This window comes from Dromiciops gliroides, chromosome 6 (genome assembly GCF_019393635.1).
Source record: "Dromiciops gliroides isolate mDroGli1 chromosome 6, mDroGli1.pri, whole genome shotgun sequence".
NCBI classification, from domain to species: domain Eukaryota; kingdom Metazoa; phylum Chordata; class Mammalia; order Microbiotheria; family Microbiotheriidae; genus Dromiciops; species Dromiciops gliroides.
Window position 1 is genome coordinate 226175799 of NC_057866.1, and position 12317 is coordinate 226188115.

Consider the following 12317-nt stretch of genomic DNA (forward strand, 5'->3'; position numbering starts at 1 on the left):
TCAGTTTCCTCATCTAGAAAATGAGCTGGAGAAGGAAATAGCAAAACATGCCGTTATCTTTACCAAGAAAATCCCAGATGGGGTTATGAAAAGTTGGATGGGACTAAAGACTACTGAACAACAAAAATCACTTAGTAGAAGAATATAAATCTACATATAGATTGCTTGAGAATTTGTTGTTTCATTCTTTGTATTTATATCTCCAGAACCCAGGATAGCCCCTAACACATAATAGGAGTTTAAGAAACCCTAATTCATTAAGACCATAAAATTCATCACCTTATGATCAATTTGGTGATGAGTCTTAACCAAGCTGGTCCTCAAACAACAGACACATTGTCCATAACTAGGTCGGTATTCAAACACTTGCCAACTTGATAGGGCCTGTCACAATGTGTGCATTCCTCTGGCAGAGTCTTCAAAAAATTACTATTATTACTTATTATTGTTGTTATTATCTATTATTATTATTATTATTATAGTTATTGAAAATTTACAAAGCTCCTTCCTCAAAATAGCCTTGTTAGGTATACAATGAATGTTATCTTCTTTTATTTAGTTAGTTAGTTGTTTGTTTGTTTTTGTTTCTATTTAGAATTTTTTTATTTTCCCAAATTACATGTAAAAACAAATTTTAACATCAATTTTTAAAAACTTTGTGTTCCAAATTTTCTTCCTCCCCACCCCCCCTCAAGAACCCAAGCAATTCAATGTAAGTTATATATGTATAATCATGCAAAACATTTCCACATTAACCAGGTTGTGAAAGAAAACAGACAAAAACAAAACTTCAGATAAAGGAACTAACAAAAAAATTATGCTTCAATTCAGATACCATCAGTTCTTTCTCTGTAGAGGGACTGCATTTTTCATAAGTCTTTCAGAGTTGTCTTGGATCATTGTATTGCTGAGAATAACTAAGTCATTCACAGCAGATCATCTTACAATATTGCTGTTATTTTGTATACAGTACATTTCCCTTTGCATCAGCTCATGTAAGTCTTTCCAGGTTTTTCTGATAGCATCCTTCTCATCTTTTTTTTTATAGTAAACTACATTTATATAGTACTTTAAAAAGAGATTTCCTTACAATAAACACATGAGAAATAATAAATAAATCCACGAGGTTGATTATTATAATAGTAATAGATAACATTTATGGAGTACCTTATACGTGACAAAGAACTTTCTTCACAATAGCCCAGCAAAGTTTCATCAATCAATCCTCATCCTCATCAATCGAGCCTCATCATCGATCAATCCTCATCCTCATCAATGTTATCTTCGTTTTGCTAATGAGTAAACTGAGGACTACAGAAGTTAAATCACTTGTGTGTAGCTAAGTGGCAAAGCCAAGATTTCAACCTCCATCTCTTGAGTGCTGCAGCTTCTGTGTTCTTTGCATTACAGTATGTTTTCTCAAGTTGCTACAGGCAACTTCAGCTTTCTCCTAGTATTTCATTTAGAACTCTCTCCTGGCCTCTTCACCATTACCTATGTCTTCTCTCCATTGGATTGTGGGCTCTTAGAGGTCAGAGAATGTATTATTTCAATTTTGAATTCTCAATACTTCACATGGAGACTTGGGCATAGTAGACATCTAATAAGTGTTATTGTTGTTGAACCTGAAAAACTAGATGCAAAAGTGACCCTGGAAGCTGAAAGAGGTCTCTCCCTGTTCCCTTAAAATATGTACCACCATTTTCAAGGCATGGAGGGGATACAGGTAAAATTATTAAGAGCCCTTACCAACAGACTTCATTTGCATTAGTGAATGGCATTTTATTAATGCTGGAGTCCTACTAGGACACTCCCCAAATCTGCTTCTTTTGTCAAAGTTATATGAGTAATTAAGTTTTTTTAAGTGTTGTCAGTTTCAATACTATATTTTCACATAGCACCTAATGTTGTTTTGAAAATAATAGGTTTAAACCATTCTGGAGAGCAATTTGGAACTGTGCCCAAAGGGCTACACAACCCTTTGATCCAGCAATACCACTGTTAGGTTTTACCCCCAAAGACATCCAAAAAAGGGGGAGAAAGGACCCATTTGTACAAAAGATTTATATCAGCTCTTTTGTGGTGGCTAAGAATTGGAAATCAAAGGGATGCCCAGAAATTGGGGAATGGCTAAACAAGCTGTGGTATGTGATGGTGATGGAATATTATTGTGCTATAAGAAACAACAAGCAGAATGATTTCAGAAAGGCGTGGAAAGACTTACATGAACTAATGTGTAGTGAAGTGAACAGAAGCAAGAGAACATTGTACACAGTAACAGCAATATTGTTCGATGAAGAACTGTGAATGACTTAGCTCTTCTCAGCAATACAATGATACAAGACAATCCTAAAGGACTAAGTATAATATCTACCTTCGGAGAAAGGAGTGATATTGATTGAATACAGGCAGGAACATGCTATTTTTCTTTCTTTCTTTTTTTTCTTTTATTTGAGTCTTCTTATACAAAATGACTAATATGAAAATATTTTACATCATTGCACATGTATCACCTATATCTGATTGCTGACTGCCTCAGGGAGGAGGGTAGAGGGAAGATTTTAATTTGAAACTCAAAATTTTTAAATGTTTTTTAAAAATAAAGTAGTGACTAAGGGGGAAAAACAGGTTTGATTATGCCAAAGAAACCAAGCCAAATTTTGGGGGGGAGGCAATTAATAACATTTAGTAGCTTTTACATTCTTTTATTCCTATTCTGTATTATTAAGAAATCATTGTCCCAGTTTCCTTTCAGTCACTACCCCCTCTCATTCTCAGTGATATACCAAATAGGGTTTAGCATCACAATGCTTGGGTAACTTCACCAGCCTGGAAGCTGACTAAGCCCCAGCCAGTGTTTAAAGGTCAGAATGTTCATAGTTTACAGCTAAAAGTTCTATTCCCTACTCTCTTTTGCCATCCATGCATTTCTTTAGCAACTTTATTTCAGGATCAGCTGTGAGCATTCATTTCTCCCTCACTAAAATAGGTATAGACATCCATCAGGAACAATTCTTTCCTCAGGAGATTTTTCTCCCCAAGGCAGAGAGGTTTAAAAGTTAGTTGCTGGGGGCAGCTAAGTGGTGCAGTGGATAGACCTGAGTTCAAGTCCGGCTTCAGATACTTGACACTTACTAGCTGTGTGACCCTGGGCAAGTCACTTGGCCCTCATTGCCCTGCAAAATAAATAAATAATACATTTTTTTTAAAAGTTAGTTGCCCAAAAAAAGTTAGTTGCCAAAAGTTTTCTGCACTTTGGATCAAACCAGTGTTAATACCCTTATCCAACTGACTCAAAATAGAACATTACTCTCCAATCCTATTTTTAATCATACCTGCCTTGGCATTTGACTAAGGCATTGGACCAGTTTAACCAGCTCTTTTCAGACAACAAAGTATTCTTTCTGTTGGGTCCCAGGAGGTTCTTAGGAAACACTTTCAATTCCAGGATAGATGCATAGCGGGCAGAATTTTTAAAAAGAATCAGCAGCCATAAATCCACTGGAAAGGGGAAAGGAATACTATAGTCTAAAATGGCAGGGTGTGACCCCAGGCATTTATCAGCTAACTCGAGATGGGCAAGTGTAAAGTGAAGGGTTTAAACTGGTGACCTTAAAGGAATGAGGTAGCAAAGAGACAAAGTCATGAAGTGGCATCCGGACATACCACTCACCCAGCTCTGTGCCAATAAGGCACCACATGGTCCAACTCCACCATCATAGTATCCAGGCATTTATCAAGAGTGGCAGCCATTGTAGGGAGGGGAAGGACCTTTAGCACAAACACAGCAGGAACGGCTGGGCATCCCCTCTATTCCAGGCTCATCTCAAAGGTTAGGTGTCACCCTTAGATCCCAAGTCACTCCCAAGAGCCTGTCTTAGTAGTGCAAACAGAGCCTTTATCCTCCCTATTGAAGAGACGGGTTGGGTCTTCAGAAATGTTTCTACAGCTGGTTAGCTGGATGTCTACCTACCTTATGGAGGCCGCCATAGGTCTAATTTCTCTTTCTTTTTTTTTTTTTTGGAACATAGTTAGTGCTTTTTTTTTTTAATTTTAAACATTTTTATTTAAAGTTTTGAGTTCCAAACTCTATCCTTCTATCTCTCCTTCCCTCCCTCCCATTCCCTCCCCCTGCCCTGAGACTGTAAGCAATCAGATATAGGTTATATATGTGCAATTATGTAAAACATTGCCATAGTAGTCATTTTGTACGAGAAAACTCAAATAAAAGAAAAAAATGAAAGAAAAGTTCTTTCTTTGGAGGTGGATAGTATATTTCATCATTAGTCCTTTGGGATTGTCTTGGATCATTGTATTGCTGAGAATAGTTAAGTGATTCACAGTTCTTCATCAAACAATATTGCTGTCACTGTGCACAATGTTCTCCTGGTTCTGCTTACTTCACTATACATCAGTTCATATAAATCCTTCTAGGCCTTTCTGAAAACATCCTGCTTGTCATTTCAATAATATATATAATATATACAGGTCTAATTTCTTATCCATCTCCTTTCCATTACCTGAGCTTCAGAGCTGTGGAAAGAAAGCTGAACTTGGGAATCAGAGGACCTGAGTTCAAATGCCCACTCTTTCACAAATTACTGCCTGAGTGACCTTAGGCAAGTTACTTAACCTACATGGGTCTCAATATCCTTTCTGATCTTTATTTAACTTTTCTGTGCCTCAGTATCTTCATCTGCCAAATAAGGGGGTTGGAAAGGCTGATTTCTAGGGGCCTCAGTTACCCTTCCTGTACCTTAGTTTTCTCACCTGTAAAATAAGAAGGTGGAATCTAAGATACCTTCTGGTTCTAGATCTATGATTCAATGTGGCTGAATCCAAAATGTCACGCCCCATGTTGTTTGGCTAACTGTCACTTCTGTTCCCCTGCCTAGGGGTAAAAAAAGTTGTTGCTACTACATTATTCCCTTTCTTGGATGCCTAGAGGCTTTGGGGGAGGATTCTAAACTCCTTGCTTAAATATCACACCGAATAATAATTGATAAATGCATCCCACTAGCTTCTGACAAGGGGTTACAGTGAGTCCCCCTTCCCATCCTAGGTCTTGGTCAGTGGGCCAATAAAAGTGGAAAGTTTTTGTCTGGCTGGCTTAAGTCTCTTCCTTGTTTTCCCTCCACTGCTTTCCCCATTCTGTCCTCCACTCCACACAGTTTCTCGGACAGCAATCCTAGGGAAGAGAAGGGAATGTTCCCTCCCATGAATTGAAATGGATGCCTTATACTAAGCAACAGATTGGAGACCCACCCAGGGATTAAAGGAGAGAGGGAGAGGGTTTCAGACTTTAAATATAAGTATATGTCCATCTGGAATTTCTCTGTGTAAAGGAAAGCAGTGGCTTGAAGTCACTGTCAAACAATTCTAATTTGGCCCCTTCCCCATTCATCCCAATCTCCCAGGAAAAAAAAAAAGGTTCTTTAAACCTGATAGGAATTTATTGAGCAAAATCCTTAGGAAGGTCAGTTTATTGGCATCTGTTGCACTTTCTGTTTCCTCTTGTCTTAACAGGGCATTTAGAAAGCAGATTTTGTGTTTGTTTACAAAGTTGCACTCCTTGGCAGCGCTTATGCTCCCCACAAGGCACCTGTTAATAAAAATTTGGATTCCCACCAAGGCTAAAGGCAGAGGAGGCCAATATACAAGAGAAGGCCAATATACAAGCAAATGATTATTCCCTGGACCTGGGATTCTCTTCCAAAATTGGATTTTAGTGTGCCATCCATGGCCTTTCCCACTCCCCATTCACTGATTTTCACACCCTACCTCTGTTTGCAGGGAGGTGCAGGAGGGAGGGATTTCCCCCTTTGGTAACAACCACTGTTTAAGGTGCCTTTTCAGGCTGTAGGGGACAGAGGAGGCAGTCTGCTTCCTCAGTTCCCAACATAGAGCAGTAAATTAAAAGTGTCATTACTCCTGATAGGACCCATAATGTAAGACAGAATGATTTTGCTGTGAAAACACGTGCACTCCCCGGCAAATTCGGTTTAAATCCCTTCAAATACACACAGGTGAGAGAACAATTTAAGAAACTCGCATCGATTCCATGTTACTTTAATAACTGGTAGCAGAATGGATGGATAGAAGGCGACAAACGAAGCTTCCGTTCTTTTCTCCCTCTTCCCTCCCCCCCAAAAAAAGATCAGCAAACATACAGACTTAAACAGAGAAGGAACAAGAAAGAACCGGCGAGTCTTCAGAGAAACAAGAAGGAAGTTCTGCCTCTGTACTTACCGGCACAAGTTACACGCCTATTCCCCTCTGTAGAGCGTAGAAGGCAGTTCGCGTTCTCCCGAAGCTGCGGGGCCGGGAAACTGGCCAGGCTAACCGCAAAGCCCACTGACCAAGCCAGGAAGAGCAGCCACACCATAGTCAGGTCTCTAAATTGGCAACCGAGAGCAACTTGGCTGGGCTCAGTTACATAGCGAGAGCAACGGAAATAGGTACCCCTCCAAAGTGTTTCTCGGGCTTCTTTGCCTACAGCCTTGTATCATCATTTCTTTCCCACTCATCCCACCTCTAACTTTTCTGCTGTAAATCGAAGGTCTATTCTGATACTCCTTTGCCTCTCTCTTTAAAGAAGCCCCAACAAGAGGCTTCTTCCACTTGGAGTGGGAAGAGGGTGAAAGCAATATGAAATACCTGACACTCCAATGACAAATTTAGCACAGTTTAGCAGCACAGTTCCCAAGGAACTGGCTTTATTGCAGCAAGCTTAGGTGGGAAACAAAAGTAAGGAAGAGGAGAAGAAAGGAAAGAAAGGAAAAGAAAAAAGGAAGGAAGGAAGGAAGAAAAAAGAACTGATGAAAAGTTTCTAACTTCAGTAAAGCTAAAGGAAGAAACGGGGAAAGTATTTCTCACCCAGCACAGTCCTCTTTCTTCAGACTCGGAAGGACTCCCCTTTCCTTTTTAAAGCCCTGCTTGCTCCACCTCCTTCCAGTGAAGCCTCTGTTTGCAAATATGTATGCGGGCAATTCCAAAGGACAAGAGAGTGGGGAAGTCGGCCAAAAGAATGGAAATCTAACCATGCATAAGTAATATTCTGAGCAATAAAATAAGAACAAGGTGGCAGGCCTTTGGGGAGGAGAGGGTTTCAACGATGTGCTGTTAAGGATTGATAATGCACCAACATCTCAAAAGCAAGAATAAAAAATTAAGCTTAGACTGTAATGCTCTGTTGATTTTTTTTTAATCAGTGTAAGGAGTAAGGAAACTAAGGTAGGCAGACCTGGACTATAATGCAACCTAAGTTGATAGACATTTGCCTGGAACACTAATAGATTAAATGTCTTGCCCAGGGTTTGTGCCAGAGACAGAACTTGAACTCAGGTCTTCCCTGGGTAAACTAGCTACTTATCTCTGTATAATGCTACTTCTCATTCTTATCAAGACCATTGCCAACTTGTATTCATTCATTTGAATTGGCCATTTGTATCATCATCAAATCCCCAGGAGTTCACATCAATCTTTTTTTTTTAACAGAACCACTGATTTCATTATTGTAGGGACCACTGACTCCAGCTCTGTAAGCCAGAGGTGGCAAACACCTTGCCTATACCATTCCTGAGTAAGTCTGGAACCAGATTAAAATGTGACTCCTATATGATTTTAATGCAATGATGTAGTAATAAGAAAAGAAATCTATAAACTGTGGCTAAGGCCATAGGAAGCCTCCTGGGATCCTTATGTATGATTTAGAGGTCCCTATTTCTATTTGTCACCTGTATCACATACATAAATAATGCCTTGGTCATTATTTTAATAATTATTTTAATAAAATAATAATAATAATAATAAAGTAATAAAATCCCAGTGTGATCACACCTGTGTGCATTTCGACCTTTTTCCCTTGTTGTGGGCCTTACAGCGGCCTCCAGCATCAGGAAGGCTGACATTCAGACAGTGCCTGTGACATTGACTGTGTTACCCTGGGCAAGCCACTTATGAGCTGTAGAGCACGTGCCCATCTTCACTGATAGAGACCTTTTCTCATCAGCAGCTCCCCATACTGACTAAAGCATCCTTACAAAATTACTTGAGAGATGATTCAAAGGGAGAAATTCCCACAAGAAGATATCAAATATACAGACATCTTTTATTTTAGCTTAACCAAGTTAAAATAGAGTGAAAACCCATGAGGCATGTTCTATTGTTATTATAATACCAACTTTTAAGAACATGTTAAAAGCTAATAATGTAACAGCAAGAAATCTTGGTAAGTGCCCAAATCCAGCACCTCTGTATGCCAGGTTGTCTTTGCAGGGATTGACTAGGCACAGTAAGAGAAAACAAGCAGGAACAACAATTGTTTGCTGTTTCCTATGCTATTCTTCACTTACAGCAGCAGATGAGGGACTATTTCTTCATGTTTACACATGGCTGGTGTAGAGTGACATTCAGTTTCAACAATCCCTTCACCTAGACTTGAAATACAATGGAAAATTCAACAGGAGAAGCTTTCATCCAAGCTACCCTGAGACATCTTACTGAATGGACATAAAATGATAGTTCCACAAAGGATGACAACTCTGCTTCCTTCTAAAGGAGGCTGAGGCCCTGGTCTAGGTCATGGAAATCCTTTGGCATGTTCCTAGTTTTCAATTATGTAAGCAGTTGTGTCCTGCTTGTCCCACAAAGAATGTGTCACTTTTCCATAACTACCCAGAGCAGGTTTTCTCTGGCTCTGACTGGCCCTCTCTCAGGAAGCTCAGGCCAAAGGAAAATGAAGAGGGTGGTAGGCAATACAAGGGTATTGAATTGTTTTTGTAGACTCACCCATAAATCACTGAGAGTGCAGTGCTCATGAAATAATCTGTACTAAAAACTCAACCCACCAGCCCAGGTCTCACAAATTAGCAGACATTTTTAAAAAATTGTTTCTAGTACTTCCCACAGTGCCCCCAAATCATCAGTGATAGCCATATAAAGGCAAGACAATACAGCCAACTCAGATTCATCTGTACTAAGGAAGAAGAGCAAAGAACACCTTATCTAAAACAACCCATACATAAGATTTAACTTTCTAGTATTTGACAGAATTTGAGAGGGTGGGAGAGGGAACTAATATTTTCCCTAAGTTTTCATTGTGGTAATTGATTTGTATAACCTGGGCAAACACTGGTTAGGAAGGACAAAATATGAACATAGGAACTACTTGTATGGGTGCTTGGGATTTTTAAAAAATCTATTTCAGACGATCCACAAAACAAATTATCTACATAAAAAAGCTATTTATAGGGGCAGCTAGATGGCGCAGTGGATAAAGCACCGGCCCTGGATTCAGGAGTACCTGAGTTCAAATTCGGCCTCAGACACTTGACACTTGCTAGCTGTGTGACCCTGGGCAAGTCACTTAACCCCCATTGCCCCGCAAAAACAAAAACAAAAAAAGCTATTTATATAGTAAAGCCATAGAAATATAGAACCACCAATCTAAGACGAGAAATCCAGAGCCATCTAATAAACATGTCTTCTTGCTTCTGAGGAAGCCTAAACCTCAATTACTGTGAGCAGATAAGAACCCCTTCCCTTTAAAGGACTTTTCCCAATAGCATTAATTCAGTGGCTTAATTTTCAGTTTGATCCCCAGCATTGAGCACAATACTTGGCACATCGTGAGTGCTGAAAAAATGCTTAACAACAATTGTTCATTGAGGATTTTTTTTTTAATGTTTTGGAGACTGACATATTTCTCTCCTGTTTATCCTAATTCCTTTCAGTCTCTGGGACTAAAAGAAAGCAATGAACAAATATTTGTTCGGTACTTACTACTGTATGTTCAGGGAATGGCAGATCTAGAAAGGAAATGAGAAGATATTTAGTCCTGCCCACCTATTTTATAGATGAGAAATCTGAAACCCAGAAACATTAAATGAATTGCCCAAGGCCACACAGGCAGCAAAGTCAGTATTCAAATTGAAGATTCCTGTTTCTAAATATAGTACACTTTCTTTTTTTGTTTGTTTTCTTATTTTTTTTGTGGGGCAATGGGGGTTAAGTGACTTGCCCAGGGTCACACAGCTAGTAAGTGTCAAGTGTCTGAGGCTGGATTTGAACTCAGCTACTCCTGAATCCAGGGCCAGTGCTTTATCCACTGGGCCACCTAGCTGCCCCTATAGTACACTTTCCATTGCAAACCACTGTCTCCCATTGGTCGCTACAAAACCAATCAACTATTTAACAAGCATTAATTAAGTACCTACTATGTGCCAGATACTGTGCTAAGTGCTTTACAAATATCATCTCATTTGATCCTCACAATAAACCTGGAAGGTAAGTACTATTATAATCTTAATTGAATGTGATTGCTTACAGCCTCAGGGAGAGGGAGAGAATGGGAAGGAGTGAAGGAGGAATAGAATTTAGGACTCAAAACTTGAAATTAAAATGTTTATTAAAGAAAAAGTCTCAGTTGAACAGCTGAAGAAAAAGAGACAGACAGAAGTTAAATGGTAAGTACCCAGGATCACACAATCACTAAGTGTCTGAGGCCAAATTTAAGCTTGGGTCTTTCTGACTTAAGGTCCAGTACCCTTTCCACTGTTTCACCTAGCTGCCCCTACCATGGCATAAATTCCTCAAAAACAAAATATCAGAGCATATTATTTAAGGATTAACTTATGAATACTTAGAAATGAAAACAGTTATCCTTATGCTGCACCAAAATGGATTCACAAAGTTTAACAAACTAATTAATATCCTTTTCTGATTAGAGTTGTCACAGGAGGTTTGTAGAGGTTCTTAGATATTCCCTTAAAGAATTACAGTCTCTCATACAGTCCAATTAGAATTAAAGTGGTCTGTTCTTTGGCACTAGGAAAATTGACCTAGTGGGAGGTCAAAAACTTCACCCCTAGGGGAGGAGAGCTTAGAAATATTCTCTTCCTAGAACAGAGGGAAGGCAATAGCTTTTACAGAGGATAGATGGGGTATCTATTTGAAAACTGGAAAGTTCCCTTTTGCAGGAGGAGATGAGGTGGGGAGTTTGGATGCTTGTCATATTCCTGAGAGTCAAGGGGGATTTTTTTGAAATGATGGTCCTGACCTTTGGGGTTATCTCTGTCTCCTAATTCTGGTCAGGTAGTAGCCATATCTAATTGACTTTCCTGTTATAGAATTTTATCTCCCCATACTCCTTAGGTATGTCTGTCCTGATATCTAGTTGGTCCATCTAAACGTTAATAGTCCCTTGATTCCTGTCCTGTTATCTGGCCATCTTTGGTTTTGCTTCTCACAGGAGAAACTTCTTCTGATTTATTCCAAGCCCATGTCATCTCTCCCCTTTTTTATATCTAAGGGAAAAGGAGGTGAAGATTTTTCTTCTGTAACTGCTTCAAGCTGAACAGGGTTGAAGAAATCACAGAGGGAGAAGGGGCCTGGTCCAGAAGGTGAGGAGATGTCTAGGCAAACCTTTAACCTGGTCATCCCACTCTGATTTATGTATCAGTACCCCTGTGACAGGGATCCCTCATATGTCATTACAGTGAACCTCCATGCCTTTGCCAGATTTTTCAGGACTTTCAGGTCTTCCTATCTCCCTGACTCCTCACCTTGATTAAATGGTGTTCTTGTAAAAGTTAGGTTCCAAACAGAAGCTCCTTGGTCTATGGGGGTCATTGAAATTGACCCCTTGACCAAAAGTGGGGAATGTTAAATGAATATATGGACCACCTGGATTTGATGGAGGTACCTTATTATCCAAAAGTATTTTTTATGAAACCCTGGGTTAATAGGAGCAAAATGTCCTTCAACTGAACTCCAAACCTGAACCCAGATAGCTAGCAGATAAAAGATAGTAAGTCCCTATCTTATAGTAACATCTGGGTGTCCCCATCCTTGCCAAACCATTTTTTGGAATCCTATAGTCTTATCATGATGCTTCTGTATTTCCTCCATACTTGTTATAACTGAAATTGTTAAACTGCTTTTTGCTTCCGGGTTGATTTTTGTATCATACTATTGGAACTGACAATGTCCTGTAATCAGTGGACTAAAATCATATATATCCTCAGAAATGGGGAGTCCCCAAGCTTCTCTCTTAGAGGAGGGGAGTCTCCACATGGTCGTGTTGTGTTATCTTTCTTCTTGGGACAAAATATTAAATTGATGTGATGTTTTTCCTGTCTGTTTCTGATCTGTTTCGTAGGAGGACAGGTATGGATATCATGTTCTCTTTCTACTGATTAGGAGATATTATAATTCTCTGATCTGTTTATTAATTTTGTAGGAGAAATTAAGCATTATTTCTCTAATCTGTTTGTAGGACACAGGCAGATACAAAAGCTATATTTTAATATTCAACA

At 39.3% G+C, this 12317-nt stretch overlaps 1 protein-coding gene across 1 annotated transcript in view; it reads right to left on the reverse strand.

Annotated features, from left to right (window-relative positions):
* The window catches only part of EGF (epidermal growth factor), a 140606-nt gene extending 134090 nt beyond the window's left edge, over positions 1 to 6516 (reverse strand). Inside the window, 1 exon segment of the mRNA XM_043972334.1 lies at positions 6250 to 6516. Within this exon segment, the coding sequence (XP_043828269.1) occupies positions 6250 to 6385 (136 nt within the window). The 5' untranslated portion in view covers positions 6386 to 6516.
* Between the last annotated feature and the right edge of the window lie 5801 nt (positions 6517 to 12317).